Source organism: Amblyomma maculatum, chromosome 3, assembly GCF_055883805.1.
Source record: "Amblyomma maculatum isolate TAMU_Amacu chromosome 3, ASM5588380v1, whole genome shotgun sequence".
Taxonomy (NCBI): domain Eukaryota; kingdom Metazoa; phylum Arthropoda; class Arachnida; order Ixodida; family Ixodidae; genus Amblyomma; species Amblyomma maculatum.
Genome location: NC_139346.1, coordinates 157,922,941 through 157,940,614, shown reverse-complemented (window position 1 = coordinate 157,940,614; position 17,674 = coordinate 157,922,941). Strand labels below are relative to the sequence as shown.

The 17,674-nt window shown below is 48.0% G+C and overlaps 2 protein-coding genes across 2 annotated transcripts in view; one reads left to right on the top strand and one right to left on the bottom strand.

Moving 5' to 3' along the window:
- The window catches only part of LOC146196608 (high affinity cationic amino acid transporter 1-like), a 375,314-nt gene that overhangs the window by 184,541 nt on the left and 173,099 nt on the right, over positions 1 to 17,674 (bottom strand). The window lies entirely within an intron of this gene.
- Positions 9,336 to 12,887, top strand: LOC146196609 (uncharacterized). Its single transcript, XM_084598376.1, has 2 exons — positions 9,336 to 11,089; positions 11,782 to 12,887. Exons 1-2 carry the CDS (start codon positions 10,727 to 10,729, stop codon positions 12,745 to 12,747), a joined length of 1,329 nt encoding a protein of 442 aa, XP_084454502.1. The 5' UTR covers positions 9,336 to 10,726; the 3' UTR covers positions 12,748 to 12,887.

Genomic DNA, 17,674 nt, shown 5'->3' with positions numbered 1-17,674 from the left:
CCTTGCCTAACACCTTTCTTTATGGGAATTTTATTGCTTTCTTTATGTAGAACTATGGTTGCTGTGCAGCCACTATATATATCTTCCAGCACTTTCACGTACGGCTCGTCTACCCCCTGATTTCGCAATGCCTGCATCACCGCCGAGGTTTCAACTGAGTCAAATGCTTTTTCGTAATCAATGAATGCTATGTATAAGGGCTGGTTATATTCCGAGCATTTTTCTATCACCTGATTGATGGTATGGATATGATCGATAGTAGAGTACCGTTTCCGAAACCCTGCTTGATCCTTTGCTTGATTGCAGTCTAAGGTTGTCCTGATTCTATTGGCGATTACCTTAGTAAATACCTTATACGTAACGACAGTAAGCTGATTGGTCTGTAATTTTTAAGGTCCTTAGAGTCCCCTTTCTTGTGAATGAGGATAATGTTTGCATTCTTCCATGCTTCCGGTACCGTCGATGACACCAGGCACTGCGTATACAGGGTGGCCAGTTTTTCTAGCACGATATCCCCCCCGTCCTTCAGCAAATCTGTAGTTATCTGATCCTCTCCAGCTGATTTCCCCCTTTTCATAGTTTCTAGTGCTTTCTTGACCTCGTCCTTCGTCACTGGTGGAATGTCTGACTGTTTTTCCCTACCGCCAATCTCACTACGGTCCTGACTACTTTGGCTACTGTAGAGATCTGTATAGAACTCCTCGGCTACTTTGACTATCTTGTCTATATTAGTGATGACGTTGCCCGCCTTGTCCCTTATCGCATACATCTGGTTTTTGCCTATGCCCAATTTCTTCTTTACCGCTTTAAGGCTTCCCCCGTTCTTTACAGCATGCTCAATTTTCTCCATGTTATACTTCCTTATATCGGCCACCTTGCGCTTATTGATTAGCTTTGATATCTCGGCCAATTCGATCTGGTCTGTTGGATTGGAAGCTTTCATACTCTGCCGTTTCTTAATCAAATCTTTCGTCTCCTTAGACAGCTTACCGGTATCCTCTTTAACTATCCTACCGCCTACTTCTACTGCGCACTCAGTAATGATATCTCTGAAATTATTGTTCATTGCCTCTAGGGTAATGTCGTCATCCTCAGTTAGAGCTGAAAACCTATTCTGTAGCGAGATTCTGAACTCTTCTGCCCTCTCCCTCACCGCTAATTCGTTGATGGGTTTCTTTCTTACTAATCTATTGCGTTCCTTCTTCAGATTTAGGCTAATTCGGGACCTCACCATCCTATGGTCACTACATCGAACTTTCCCGATTACCTCTACATCCTGCACAATGGCGGGGGTTGAACACATTATGAAGTCGATTTCATTTTTAGTCTCTCCGTTAGGACTTTTCCATGTCCATTTCCGGTTCTTCCGTTTGCTGAAGAAGGTATTCATGATTCGTAAGTTATTGCGCTCTGCAAACTCAACTAGTAACTCCCCCCTGCTATTCCTAGAACCAATGCCATAGTCACCTACTGCCTTGTCTCCTGCCTGTTTTTTCCCTACCTTGGCATTGAAGTCGCCCATTAGTACAGTATACTGCGTCTTTACTTTTCGCATTGCCGATTCTACATCTTCATAGAAGCTTTCAACTGCCTGGTCATCATAACTACATGTAGGTGCATAGGCCTGTACAACCTTCAGTTTATACCGCTTATTAAGCCTAATTACGATGCCTGCAACCCTCTCATTAATGCTATAGAATTCATCTATATTACCCGCTATATACTTATTGACAAGAAAACCTACCCCTAGTTGTCGCCTCTCTGGTAAACCTCGATAACACAGTACATGCCCATCCTTCAATACAGTATATGCCTCATTCGGCCTCCTAACCTCACTAAGCCCTATGACATCCCATTTCATGCCCTCTAGTTCCTCTAACAGCACTGCTAAACTAGCTTCACTAGCAAGGGTTCTAGCATTAAACGTTGCCAGGGTCAGTTTCCAATGGCGGCCTGTCCAGCGGAGCCAGGCTTTCTTAGCACCCCCTGCTGCGTCACAGGTCTGACCACCGCCGTGGTCAGTTGTTCCGCAGCCGCTGGTGACTGAGGGCCGGGGTTTTATGGAGCTTATCATAGGAGGTTGTGGCCAATTACTGCACCAGGGTGGCCAACTCCTGTTCTGGTGAGACACCTCCACTATTGAGGTGTCTCATAGCCTAAGTCGCTTTGGGAGGAAGGTGGCCGCTCCTGGCCCTACAAGGCTGGGAATGGTAGGCCCCCGCCGTTTACTTCGGGGCTTGTCTGCCACGGGCGGTTGTATCTGTTGTAGGCCGTCATTGCACCCGCCACCATTTCGGCGGTGGACGACGGCTAGTGCCACGCGTCTTTCTTTCACCCTCTTCTTTTGCTTTCTTCTCCATTTTCTCCTCTGTCCGAACGAGGCAGCGGAGGTGGCTCATCTACAGCGCCAGTAGCAGGCCCATGCATTTTTTCCCTTCTTCCTACAGTCGCAACAACAACAACATTATATCCCTATAAACCAAACCAAACCACCTTTCTCCTCCTTTCAGTCCTTCATTGATCCTTTCTCCTCCGGCGCGTTCCGGGTGTCTACCCTGGCCAGAACATTGCTACTCTTTCTCTACCCTCATAAACTCCATGAGATGCACCGAAAAAAGAGCCGCGCTCTTCCAGCGCGTACAGCAACGGGCGTTATTCTCTCCGCCCTCGTGGTCGGGCATTCGCTCGAAAGAGCAACACCCTGACCAACGGTCGCGAACTGCAGTGTAGATTACGAGCGCAACCAATATCCAAGCTCCCGCCTCGCATCGCCAGACGATGACCATAGCAAACAGCCCGCACATTTGCCGCGGCCCTTGAGGGATGTACAGTATATACATACAACCGTCCAAGGTAACCTATATTCGCAAAGCAAGCGGATCCGAGCCCTCCGCCGGGGCTTGGGATATGAGGAATAAAAAGAAGCTCAGCACTCGAACTACGCGGGGAATCAGTGCTGACCGTTGGTGCATACATGCGTGCATGCAGTGTGTGTACAGAGCTCTCCCGGCCTGCAGCTGCGACGCACTCTCCACGCGGCTGAGTCAGCCTAGGGCTCTGGTCCGTGTTTGCTCGGCTCGCTCATATCACGAGCGCGAGGTACCCACCGCCGGCGCCGTGTACTTTTCCTTGGCACGATATATAAATATGCGCGTTTGCTCGCTGTAATGGCCAGAATACCACACTTCTGTGGAAGGCACTGCGCATTTCCCAGGACGGTGACGTACTTCGTCCTTGAATGAAGCAAACTGTCGCCCCAAGCACTGAGAGGAGACAGCCCGCGCATTTGCGCTTTTGCACGTGCATTGCAGGCGAAACGCAAATGCGTCCGTGTGCTGTGTGATGTGTCAGTGCACGTATAAGGGTCGAAATTATTCCAAAACCCTACAATACGGTACGCCTTTCTATCTTTCTTCAATCCTACTTTCCTCCCCTCCCTTATAACGGTTCATTTGTCTACAACTTGTGACAGATGCTGCACCTTTCTTTTCCTATAAAGGAATTCACAAGTGCACTGGCGGCGGCGGCCATGTCAGATGAAGGCGAGACGCGAAAGGCGCTGTGGGATGCCAGTACATATTAAAAGAATGTGGCTCCAATCCACGCTGTGGTTGGACAGCGAGGCTCTAAAACTGCACCCAAGTACCCATTGTGACGTCGCGTGAGAATTCACACTCGTGGCTCTAGAAATTATGGCGTCTGCTTTCCGTGGTATAGTCTAGATAGAACTGAATGAGTCGCTAGACCAGTTTCCCTGTTATATATGAAAGCGTGGTGACATCACTACGTGATTTCTATCGAATCCCGGCTTCGGCGGCAGCTTCTCGATGGAGGCGAAAAGCAAGGCGCCCGTGTACTCTGCGATGTCAGTGCACGTTAAAGAACCCCAGGTCGTCGAAACTTCCGGAGTCCTCCACTACGGCGTCTCTCACAGCCTGGGTTGCTCTGGGACGTTAAATTCCACAAACCAAACCAAACTTTTCCACTCGGAGTAGCTTACGCAACCGTAATATTTACCGGGAAACAAACGCGGGGAGAAGGAACGCGCTTCGCATTTTTTGCAGGCGCCGTTATCACACATTACGTGGTTTGCACTTCACACGAGGGCTTCGAATGACAACCTTTTTCAAAGGCCTGACAATTTTTGCTTACGACAACGACACGAAAATTTGCTTGGACGGCAGGGGTATACAAGACAAATTACCCTTTTAGATGATGCTAGGCATTAATAAGTTTGAATTACACGTTCTTAATCAATTCGACATAAACCCGACGGTACTATCCCAATTTTCACTTGTGCTATTCTGACGTTCGCGCTGTTTGCACGCCCCCGTGACTATATCGACGTCCGCACTATTTTGATGCAAATTTCACAGCCCTTCATACAGCACCTCTTTCTTTGACTCCCACCTCCCTCCCTTTCTTTCTGCGTGATTCAGGTGCCCGCCGAGAAGTGTGATAATACTGCTTGGGTTAATTACCACTGCGACATTCAGGGAGGTGGTGAAGGGTGGCTTTTCCTGGCCCTACGGGGCTGCGTCGGTAGGTCAACGCCACTTGCGGCAGGGGCTAGCCAGCCACCGATTTTTCTGTTGTAGGCCATGATTGCACCCGCCACTGCTTCAGTGGGGGACAACGACTGTTGTTGAGGCGCACATCTATCTCTCCCTCTTCTTCTTTTTTCTTCTCTATTTTCTCTTCTGTCCGCAGTGGAGGGCTACGGAGTAATTTAGACCACCTGGGGATCTTTAACGTGCACTGACATCGCACAGCACACGGACGGCTCTTCGTTTCGCCTTCACCGAAACGCAGCCACCGAGGTCGGCTTCGAACCCGGGTACTCCGGCACAGTAGTCGGGCGTCTTACCACTGCACCACCCTGGCGGGGCTTTCTCTCTTTCCACTTTCACTCCCACCTTCCTCCCTTCCCTTACTGCGCGGTGGAGGTGTCCACAGAAAACAAATGAGACAGTTACCGCAATTTTCGCTTCCTATAAATCAATCAGTCTAAATCAATCAATCAATATTCTGTCCGCACGAGGCAGCGGAGGCGGCTCAGCTACAGAGCCAGTATCAGGCCCGTGCCTTTTCTTTTCCTTCTTCCTACAGCTACGACAACAACAACAACATCATCAACAACAACAACAACAACAACAACAACAACAACAACAACAACAACAACAACAACGACTGCGACACTCCACGAAGTGTCGTTGAGTGCGCCGTCGAGAAATTAACTTATATGCTCTGAACGACGGTTCTCTACGCGGTTTTCGTTACCCAAGCTGTCGTCCTGGCATTTCATTAGACTGCGAGAAATTTTAGAGCTCAACTGCATATGCGCAACAATAACGTAGTGCATGCTTCAATGCTGAATATGCCTATTTGGATTCTGTATTCGGTGAACTCAAATGGGTGAACACAATCGGTGAACTCAAAAATTCTTTTGTGTCGTGCCGTCCAAGGACTGCTGCTGGGCGTTATGCTATTTCTTATGGAATGCTTCAAAATCTTGGGCCAAATGGCATCGTAGCACTTTTATGGTTACCATGGAAGGTTTCACGAGTCATTCCTGTTTTAAAGCCCTGTAAACTCAATTTGCCTCTTGACTCCTTCCGCCCCGTGAGCCTAAAGAGATGCTTATGCAAAGTGATCGGGAAGGTGATTGACGCCAGGCTTCAGTGGTGGCGTGAAGAAACGGGAGTTTTTGTCTGAGTTCATGACTGGATTTCTTCGACTATGGATGCAGTTATGAACCTAGCAATATCTGTAGAGCATGAACTTAGTAAGGACAATATTACCATTGCTTTACTTTTGGACATCAAGCGTGCGTTTGACACTGTTAGTCACATTCATGTCCTTTAAGTGTACTAGACCTCGGTGAGAGTGGAAGATCGCTATGTTGGATTACCATCTTTTTAGACGGCAAGAAAATATTCACGTGGACGATTGAAGGAAGAAGCGCGGCACATAGTCTCATTAGGGAGTGCCGCAGGGCAACGTGCTAAGTCCTTTTCTTTTCAACTGTATGGTGGCGAACTTGGCACGGGCGTTCCCTTCTGGTTTACTCTGTTCTCTATATGCCAACGGTGTCTGCATTTGGTTTTCTGGCAAAACGGTAGACTTCATTTAGTCTACCTTGCAAGCAGGCCTAGATGTTATTGACCGCTTTTTAAAAAAGAGAGGGATGATGCTCTCTCACGCAAAGACAGTCATTCTGCCTTCCACTCGAAAGAATAAAGCTTAGCATAGAAAACCCATAGTTAGTTCGGCACTTGGTTAATGCAAACCTACTCTGTAATCTGATACCGTAGGATGGGTGGCGACATGTAATTGGAACATTATGGGGGGAAAAATTACTTTTTTTTTATCATTGATCTATAAAAACACGCATATCTGAAGTCAAATAATCTGTTGATAGGTACAATATTATAAGGTAGGTAAATGTGTTTAATGGACGAATCATACGACCCGTTTACAATTGCGTGAAGCATTTCCTTTTGCAATGCTTGCAGTTTTAAGACATTAGATATCGTTGCATTGTCTCAGACAAGGAAGCAATAGCTTAGGTGGGAATAAATAAAAAAATTCATAATACTAAGTACTTTTAGTTTTGATAGGTAAAATGTGCCTGTTACGCAAAGTAATTTCAACAATTCTGGAAAGCTTTTATGCAAGGTCATTAATATGGGAATTCCATGTCATATCGTACTGCTGAACGTTACACCCAACGATATCAAGGCGTCCACCTACTCGATCACACTGCCATTGAGTTATAACAAGGGGCGGTGAAATAATTATGTATTTTGCATGGTTACTGATATTAGGAATGTCAGTTATATATATACTGAACAGGAGTCGCCCCCAAACTGCTACCCTGAGGGACGCTATTCGAAATTCTTAGAAGTTGTGCAGAAGAGTGATTAATCCCCACGTAATTGAGACCGTGAACTCACGTAAGACTTGATTAGGCTGAGAGCATGCCGGAGTATTCCGTAGATCAAGTTTAGCAAAACGAATATCGGGATTTAAGCAATCGAAGGCGTTAAAGAACAAGAACAGTTTGTCGAGCTGACTTCACAACGAGCATTTGGTATCACCACTTCAGAAGCAGTGATCGGATGAGTTAAAAGGGTTGCGTGCTTTTCACAAGTAGCGCTACGCCTCCCCCACATTTTTTGTAGTACGGCTAACATAAAAAGAGTTATACCCCGGTATTCGCAGAGCATATTTGTCGTATCGGTACCATGTTTCGGTTAAACAGGTGACATCAAACGATATCGTTAAGCCGACCAAAAAATGAGTCAATTGATCAGTTTTGTTCACGGCAGATTCCACGTTGAAATGTAATTAACATGAGCTGCTTATGTTTCTCTAGGCCAACATGTTTATCCAATTGTGAAGGCGTGAAAAGAGATGCGGTACTTAATCCATTTTACAGAGGAAAGAAAACAAGAACACTTCAGTGCGATGAGTAAAGATATCGCGTTACGTTATTTTTAGCCAATCGCCTTGACTGTTAATTCGAGTGATGTCAGAAGTGTGAAGTGCCTGCCTTTCGCGCGAGTATGCTACCGTTTTTTGTCCACACGTACTTCCATGACGCTTCCCCTTTCCTTACAATTGCCGCGTCAAGAAGGCGTTTGTTGTCGGGTGTCAAATGTCCGTTCACGTAAATCCGTCGAGTAGGACCTGCAAAACCAATGTCAGTAGTTGACAGGGCTGCTTTCCTTGCTGTCTCAAGAAAATGGTTTTCCTAGCCCCCGCAATAATAACGAGCTGCTAAGCCCAGCAGAAATTCAATTCTGCAATTGCAATTTATTGGCAGATTTGCAGACCTCAAACATTGCGGGCTGAATCTGTCACTGCAAAGGGCGTACTGACAAAGACCGACGAAAATTATGTAAAGTACAATAACTTGCATGATCGCACAGAGCACACGACTGGACGTGACTACGCTTTTGATATGCACTGTTTCAATAGTAAGCTAGCTTTACATCTCCGCTGCCTTGCAACTGTAGCTAGCTTGCATCGTTGTATCAAACTGTAATGGAAAAGTAATTGCCCGCTCCCTATTGGCAGTTTAGTGCTTACAAGACAGGGTCAGCTGTGGTCATGCCCTAAATATGGGGCTCCGTGTAAAATCACTTCGGAGAGATTACAAAACAGCCCATCTCTTTGTCCCATATGAGCACGGGAGACTGCACGGACGTCTACAATCCCTTGATCTTTTCCAGCTTTTCTTTTCGGCTTCACAGTCTGGCAAGTCATTACCCTTTAGCCGCAACTAATTCTTATACGTTTCTGGCACTGGCATTCTAGGGAAGGTTCTCTGGACGTACTTGGGTGAATTTGAACGTTGTCACGCTTGCGTCCTTAAGAAAGGAGGGTTGATGTTTGTAGAACGTTCAGTTAAGCTAGTTGATAAATAAGTATGTTTGTAAAACAACGCGCACAACATTGGACAAAAACAAGAAAGACACGTGACAGCGCTCGTACCTTGTATTTCTTGTTCTTGTCTGAAGTTGTTCGAACTGCTTTAATACATCGATGTTTGTATTAACAAACAAACAAACAAAAAGGAGAATGGAAGAAACACGGAGCTTTAGCGCTAAAATTTATTTCTTGCTATTCAAATGATCGAATGACTGGATTGTAGGTGTACTGCTCAAGTAGTTCTTCTTTTCTTGTGCTGAGTATAACTGATCCTATCTTATTTTTCGATAAGTGGTTTTATGCGACCGAATCATATTTTCTTCCAAAAAACAAAATCAATAGAAGCATAAAATTAGTATAATGCCCCCCCCCCCCCCCCCCCCTCTCATAAAACCAGTGGAGCAGTATTAGTGTCCTATAATTTTAAGAAAAAGAATTTGACGCCCTTAGCAAGCTCCGTTGCTTAGCGGGCCTTGTTAGGAAACACCAGGCCCTGAGCATGTCCCGTCTCCGTATATTCTAGTATAAAGATAAGCTAGACGGCCTTCGGAAGCTTGTTTGCTTTTTCCGCCGCTTCATTCCTCCTATTGAGCTCTACGAACCTCCTTCGTGGCATCGACGTGTCCCCAGCGGTGGCTGCGAAGTGCCGGAAGCTTGCGCGATACGGTGTCCCACGGCTGTCGGATGTCGTTGCTCTGCCTATTAAGCCCGCGCTTCGGACGGCCTCGTTTCCTCAACGCTTCACTGGTTGCGCCCATGTGAGCCTCCAGCTGCGCCAGCGTTTCCGATCAGCGCGCGCCGCCCACACTACGACAGCGCCATTTATCGCGAGCGCGGGGACTGACGAGATTTTCGCGGAACATATACCCCGCGCCCCCTTCCTCCTTTTCCCACTTTCTATGATTGTTCGTCGCTAGTTCTGACGAACACGACCGTGGTTCTGCTTTTGCTCTAGCGTGCGCGGTTTACAGGAGTGTGGCTGTTGTCTTGCTATGTGGTGAACGGTGTGAGCTGTGCTGGCCATTGTGATTGTGGTGGCGGTTGTGGTAAGGAGATAGTCACCGACGTGTGTAAGGATGCCGACTGAGGGCTTCGAACACTGCCGACGTCATTTTGTCCTCTTGCCGATGTTAAGAGTGCGAAAAAGTGTATGAGATGACTAGTGGATGTGGAGAGCGGCTTGTTCCTCCTGTTTGTTTGTTTGTTTGTTTGTTTGTTTTTCATTGTGAGCCGATTGGCGTTGGAGCATTGTGTTGACTCCGCTTACCATCCATAATGCAATAGTAGTGAGTCGTTTGGACAGGGATAAAACCTCAATCGGCGAACAGCGAAGGGCTCTTCTGAAATGACGTGGATGTACGCCTTAATTCACTCTCGATTACGGTTTCTGGTTAAAAGTAACAGATAGGATCCCCGACCAGAAGAGGGTGCTAATCGAAACAGCTAACTTGACGTGCTTCGTAGTGCTTGTCGTGACATATACGTTGTGGCGTGTCGTGATTGTGGAGCCGGAAACCCTGATTTCGAAGTCTACACATCGCAGCAAAATGGGATTTTTCGAAACTAGTTCTCATGTATAGGCGCAACTATATCTCTCTTAGGCTCAAAATTATTAAAATTATCCTATGTCTAGGTCGCTGTCGTTTTGCAGCGAAAACTTTCGCTTCCGGTATTTTTTTTTATTCGCTATAACCTAGCCAGCCCTTAAAAAAAAACAAAAACCCTGCATTAACCTAGTTAACCTACTAAGATGAGAAGAGGCGTCCACCGACAGCGTCTGGAAAAAGTTCCAACTCAACTTTATGCTCCAATAATAAAATCAGAAACGTTACACCAGAGCTCACGTATGCGCCCCCAGGAAATTAGCTGCCGTCGTTTGATAAAGGACAGGTGAGACGAAAAAAAAAGCTTAATCTAAACGATAAGCCCAACGTCTCATAGACCGATGGGCTTATGACGACCGACGTAATTAATTTTTATATATATTAGATTTTTCATTGCATTGTATGCCCAGTGATGGAGGCAAGGGTCAAGTAATTTAATGTGAATGAACTGGGAGTCACTGCTGTATGTCATGTTTGTTTATATTATGCCTTATCTAACTTTCTTGGAGACTTCCCCTGGCTTTCTATTGGAGTGGCGTATTTAACGCAAGCTCTATCAATGTAATTCCGCCTTTCATTCCTTCAGATTAGTTCATCAAAATAGCTCAATTTCTCCGAAAGTTCCAAGCATATTCACTAAAATATAAGCTCAAGTTGTCAACAGGGGTTTACCAAGGTGTAGCGCTATGCAAATGATTCGGCACTTTCTCCTTCTTCTATGTGCCTTCGTTTTAACATTCATCATAGGCATCCACTTGGGCTTGAATATGAGCAGTGGCCGCTACACGCTAGAGGTGCCGCTTAAAGCTCGTTCAAGACGCTCTGCTTACTTCACTGTGGACGCCGCCGAGTGGATGGACTCTTGGACCAAAGTAACCGCGAACGTTTACCTCTTCTCGGCGTACTTCGACCCACGGTTGGGTGAGAACGCGACGGTGGTCCGCGTCATGGGACTCATGCGTCTCCGTCCGACGCTAAATGTGACCTGCTTCTGCTTGATCGACGAGAAGCCATCACAGCGGGTCCTGGCCAAAGTCGAGTTTTTGCAGGTTAGTAGGGAATGCACTAAAAACCAGGGTAATACATCATATCTCAGTAAAACGGGGACGGATATGAAGAACGGGCAAAGGAACGGCTTCCAAACATGATTTCACGCGTGATAGAGGCTTATACCTCTGAGTCCTGAAAAGTTCGACTTCAGCGCTATCTCTCGCAGCCTTGACTTGCTGCAGTCCGTGCGTTTAGAGATACTTTAGGTATGGTATCCATCTCGAATGTCTTTCGCACATCGCAAAAACCGGACAGCGATTTTACTATTTGTTATGACGAAAGTGAGCGCTGGTTAGCCATTCCCTTTTGAGAAGGTGAGCGTAAAGCGCAAGGTAAGGGTTATGTGCACAGAGTGGTCACGTAACAGCACAGCTGTGGAGTGGTAGAGTTTGCGAGGCCTTCCTCTCCCTGAATTCTGGACCCTGGTTTTATCCTTCCTGTCAAACTGGTGTATGCATGAAAGCCTTTGTTACTACGATTACACAGAAAAACACGCTCCATCTTACGAGATTCGCAATAGCAGCTGTCGCTGTCAGAAAAAGCTACTTCGTCGAAAGGTAGTCTAGACAGCGTATCTTCAAAGTAAACACAAGATTGATTCTTTTTGTCTCCACTGCTTACGAGTAAATATTGCTTCATACAGGATGCAACTTCAACGTACACTAATGTCAGATATATTTCCTTATTCCAGGACCATCACCACACCAAGTACGACGGGGTGTTCATCATCTGTCCTTACCATGCCTCGAACTCTTCCCAGCCTCCTCGGGTAGTGAGAGTGATTGTGAACGGCACCGAGGAAGGCACGTCTAATAGGATCCCGGTCCACTCCAGGATGCCTCTTTCAGGAGACGATTTGGACTCCCTTGCCTTGTGCGTCCGCCCTTTCCACAACGGAGTTCCCAAACTACACGACCTGCGACACTTCATCGCCTACTATGCGCTTCACGGAGTCCAGAGGTTCACCTTCTACTCCTACTCGTCCCGCCAAGACGTGGAGGAATACCTCTGGACTCTGAGAGACCGCTTGAAGGTGGACTTCCTCCCGTGGTCTCTGACAGCCGCCAAGAGTTCCTGGGCACTGGCTCAGAACGTCTTCACCCAGGACTGTCTGTACCGACACGCGAACGCGACGAGACGCGTCCTCATCGTTGACCTGGACGAATTCGTCTTTCCGTTCCCGACGCGGGGCGGCAGGCTTCGCACAGTGGCCGAACTGGTTGCTCATCTTCCGGCGTCCAAGCCGTGCCTCGTGATACGGAATGTCTTCTGGGTGCGGGCGGCTTCCAGCGAGCACAGACCCTTCATCTTTGCCAGCCTCAACCGCAGCCGGCGCACGTGGCCAACTGGCCTTAGAAGCAAGTACGTGGCGGACCCTTTGCGCGTGTTAGAAGGCGGCATCCACTTCTGCAGGAGATTTCTGCCAGTCGGCGGTGGCGGCCGGGACAAGCAGCTGACGGTGAACGATGCGCTGCTGTTCCACTACCGCGGGTTTCGAGGCGAGACATACGTCAGGGACACGAGGATGTTAGCGTGGAGAGAGCGCGTGATGAACTCACCGCTTATGCCCAAGCTGGACTTGTGGAGAAGGGTGGCTTTCGGCGTGCGCGATTCCTTGTGGACCAGCTTCGACCTTCCGGTGCGGCTTCTGTCGTAGGTTGTCTGTAACTTGCAATTTTACTACAGTGCGTGACGTATGACAGAACTGTCGTGTCAGTGTCTGCGTTGCTGCGCTGCTGTGGAGATACCGCAATGTCATCGCAATGTCATATGTAGAGGATCCTCCAGGAGTGAACACGCGAAGAGCGGGGGGGGGGGGGGGGGGAGGGGCTCTCTTCAACTGGCGGTTAAGTCTGATAGGGCCGCATATAAAGCAAAGTGGGGCAGTCATTAAGAGACTTGGAGGCGTTGCTTGACATGCGTTGCATTTCGCTTCGATGCGCAAGCTGATCGGACGTACTGGGAGAGCGGCCACGTGCTCGCGTGTTCGCTTTAAGATTGGATGACCCTGTACACTACCGAGTGAGGTGCGACCGCTGAAAGAGCAGGATTCGCCTCGAGGCAGAAGTAAGTTAAGAAAGATTAGCTGTGCACCAAGGAGTAATAGCAAGTAAATTACGAGGTAATATAGCGACAAACATTCAGTGTACACTTATCTCATTTTGTGAACACAGGCAAATGGCATTAAACACAAAAGAATGTGTAAAATAACTTTACATATGAAGTTGCTGTGTTCAAGTACAATAATGGTCGCGGCAGATCAGGCCACGTTGAATACAAAAGTTGTTTTTCAGCTAAGGTTTCAACTATTCACTCGGTATCAGCACATCCGTTCCCTTAACGACCGGTCTACGATATACTTCAAGCTCGGTAAGGGGCGTATACCTTTACCGCCTCTACAGGATAACCCTGGGGAAAAGGCCACATCCCTGAACTAGAAAATGTGAATATCCCGAAAACGAGGTCGAGGAGGCTGGAGTATTGCAGAGCTATGGCTCTTGCTTTATCAGTCAAGGGAAGAGAGGAATCTCGAGAAGTATTTCATTCTTGTTTCCTTGTGCCGCGATTTCCGTATTGTGGACTACGCGTAAACCCTTCATTAAATGTGTGCGCAGTTGTGAATGCAACATGTTTCATCCTAATCTCGACTACAATACTTAGATATAATGTCCCGCGAATGGCTGCAACTTTTATTCTGATCCTTTTTCCACTCGCTGTAGTGACTAACCTTAAACCAGGAATGCAAAATCAGCGGAGCAATTCCGCTCTAATATGTACGACTCATGCAAGGACATGTGTGGCTCTGGAATAAATATATATCTGCGGGCATGTTTTACGCGCACGAGAGCTTTTAAAAGCCACAAATAAGATGATTTGTCAGCGTAACGACTTTTTCTGCAGCAACAAATGTAGATGCCATCCTATAAAGGGTGTAGAATCTTGACGTGCAGATATAAGGACGCGAAAGAAATTCCATAGTTATTAATCCGGAAGGGTTGATTTTCTTTTTTTGTGCGCTATCAGGGCATGTTCATTAAAGAACGTAAACCTTTGAAGGTTCAGCGGGAATATAATTCATTACTGAAGTGGGCGATAAATATTGTCACGTCTCGGTAGAAGACCAAGGAGAACCTAGCGATAGATGGTTTGAATGGTCGACCAGAACAAGTCTTGTGTTCAAGCTTCTTTCACTTCCAGGCTCGCGCTTGTCGTCATCTTTTGCGTCGTCTTCTATGCGGCATTTGCCCCCCTCCTTAGGAAGCATCGTCCCGATGAGAACAAAAGGAAGTAGGAGGTTAAGGTCAGACTGAGTGGTATGGCTTCATACGCACGACGTGGACGACGTCAGCTTGGTGCTGGCGTCGCTTTGATGTCGACACCCCGTCTGGCATCACCTCATAAGTGACGTCGGTTAAACGTCGCTGAACAACATAGGGTCCAAAGTATCGTCGCAATAGTTTTTCGGAGAGTCCACGGCGGCGAATAGGTGTCCAGACCCACACTTTGTCGCCAGGTTCGTACATTACATGCCGGTGTCTCTGATTGTAGCGTTGTGCATCGTGCTCCTGCTGATTTTGAATCCGCACACGAGCTAGTTGGCGAGCTTCCTCTGCACGCTGAGCGAATTCCTCGGCGTCCTGGTCGAGATCATCGGTGTCGGCATTCGGGAGCAACATTGCATCCAGCATAGTTGTTACTGGTCGCCCGTGAAGGAGGCTGAATGGTGTCATGCGAGTGGTGTCTTGGCGGGCCGTATTGTAGGCGAACGTAACGTAGGGAAGTATTTCGTCCCAATTCTTGTGGTTTACGTCGACGTACATGCAAAGCATGTCTGCGAGGGTCTTATTGAGGCGTTCCGTCAACCCATTGGTTTGAGGGTGATAGGCAGTAGTTTTACGGTGACTGGTACCACTGAGGCGAAGAACGATTTCCAAAAGTTCGGCCGTAAATGTAGTTCCTCGGTCAGTTATAATAAGTGCCGGAGCGCCATGCCTCAGGACAATGTTCTCAACGAAGAACCTAGCTGCTTCGGCGGCGGTACCCCTTGGCAGAGCCTTGGTCTCCGCGTAGCGGGTCAGATAATCAGTGGCGACAATTATCCATTTATTCCCGGCTGTAGACGTCGGAAATGGTCCCAGGAGGTCCATGCCGATTTGCTTAAAAGGTGTCGCTGGCACTTGAAGAGGGTGGAGTAGGCCAGCTGGTTTTACAGGGGGTGATTTACGGCGCTGGCAGTCAATGCACGTACGTACATAGCGTTTCACTGTCGCCGGCAGTTTTGGCCAGTAGTATCCGTGCTGTACTCTAGCCAACGTGCGGGTGTAGCCTAGGTGACCGGCGGTTGGCTCGTCGTGGCACGCTTGCAAAACTTCAGTGCGGAGAACCGATGGGACGACGAGCAGAAGACTGTTTCCCCCAGGACGGAAGTTCTTCTTGTAAAGGACGTTGTTGCGAATAAAAAATGAAGAGATTACTCGGGCGAAAATCTTCGGCACAACCGTAGTTCGCTTCTCCAATAAATCAATAAGAGGGAGCAATTCCTGATCCTCTCGCTGCTGTTGGGAAAGCGTTGCGTCATCTATGACACCTAAAAACGCAGTGTCTTCATCGGTCATAGTGGAAGGTTCGACCGGCGCTCGCGAAAGGCAATCTGCATCCGTGTGCTTCTTTCCAGATTTGTAAATAACTGCCATGTCAAATTCTTGCAATCGAAGGCTCCAACGCGCGAGTCTCCCTGAAGGGTCCTTTAAGTTCGTCAGCCAACAGAGAGAGTGATGGTCGCTGACGACTTGAAAGGGGCGAGCGTACAAATAAGGGCGGAATTTCATAACCGCCCATACCACTGCAAGACATTCTTTTTCGGTTGCCGAGTAGTTCGCTTCTGCTTTAGATAGGGTCCTGCTGGCGTAAGCAATTACCTTTTCCACACCATCCTGGCGCTGCACTAACACAGCACCTAAGCCCACGTTGCTGGCATCCGTATGAAGCAGTGTAGGGGCGTCGTCATCAAAGTGCGCCAGGACAGGTGGTGTCTGTAGACGCCTCCTCAGCTCATTGAAAACTTGTTGCTGTTCTTCACCCCAGCGAAAGACAGCGTTGTCACGAGTCAGTGAAGTTAATGGCCAGGCTATTCGTGAGAAGCCAGCAATAAACCGACGGTAATAGGCGCAAAGACCCAAGAAGCGCCGCAATGTCTTTTTGTCCGTAGGTGTTGGGAACTTGGCGACTGCGGAGAGCTTTTCAGGATCCGGCCGAACACCTTCTTGGCTGACGACGTGGCCTAAGAACTGCAGCTCCTCGTAACCGAAGTGGCACTTCTCGGGTTTTAATGTGAGGCCCGCAGATTGTATGGCCTGAAACACAGCTAGCAAACGGAGTAGATGCTCTTCAAATGTAGCCGAAAACACTATCACGTCGTCAAGATACACCAAGCATGTTTGCCACTTAAGTCCCGAAAGCACAGTGTCCATCAGTCTCTGAAATGTTGCTGGCGCCGAGCATAAACCGAACGGAAGGACTTTAAACTCATACAATCCGTCGGGAGTGATGAATGCTGTCTTCTCCCGATCCCTCTCATCCACTTCGATTTGCCAATATCCACTTTTCAAGTCCATCGACGAGAAGTAACGTGCATTTCGTAGGCGATCCAAGGAGTCGTCGATGCGAGGGAGAGGGTACACGTCTTTTTTGGTCACTTGGTTGAGCTTGCGATAGTCTATGCAAAATCGTAAGCTGCCGTCTTTCTTTTTAACAAGTACCACGGGTGAAGCCCAGGGACTCTGTGACGGCTGGATAACGTCGTCTCTAAGCATTTCGGCCACCTGGCGCTGAATGGCTTCACGTTCTTTCGGAGCCACACGGTAAGGATTTTGTCGAATCGGGCGAATCGAGTCATCCGTGATAATTCGATGTTTTGTCAAAGGCGTTTGGCCGATCCGCGATTCTGAAGCAAAACAGTCTCGAAATTGATCTATGAGATCCAAAAGGCGGTCCCGCTCTGAAGAAGACAGATTTGGGCTCACATCAACGATGGTTACGGGTGTCTTGCACACTGATCCTCTCTGTTGCAGTAAGCAACAGTGCTGCGCATTTGGGAGGCTGTCGAAAAAGGCCACAGTTGTGCCTTTCGGAATTTGCTCACGCTCGTCGCTGAAGTTTGTCAGCAGCAGTTCGGTATGCCCATTGGTCAAGTTGACCAGCCCTCGAGCTATAGAAACACCTCGGCTGAGTACCAGGGTAACTGCCCGTTCGGCGACGCCATCGCCTGTATGCGCCACGTCGCATTTCACTTCAACAAGAGAACATGATCTCGGAGGTAATGTCACCGTCTCATTGGCGACGCGTAAGGGCAATAGTGGTACTTGCGCATAACCAAGGTCTTCATGGTTATTGGTGAAGGCAACGATGCTGTCACGGATGCTGATTACAGCCCCATGAAGACGCAGAAAGTCCATGCCCAAGATGAGGTCTTTGCAGCAGTCAGGGAGAATAACGAAGCTGCCAACAAACACCGCGTTTCCTATTCCTATCCGGGCAGTGCATTTCCCTGTCGGTGCCAGTAGCTGACCCCCAGCACTTCTTAT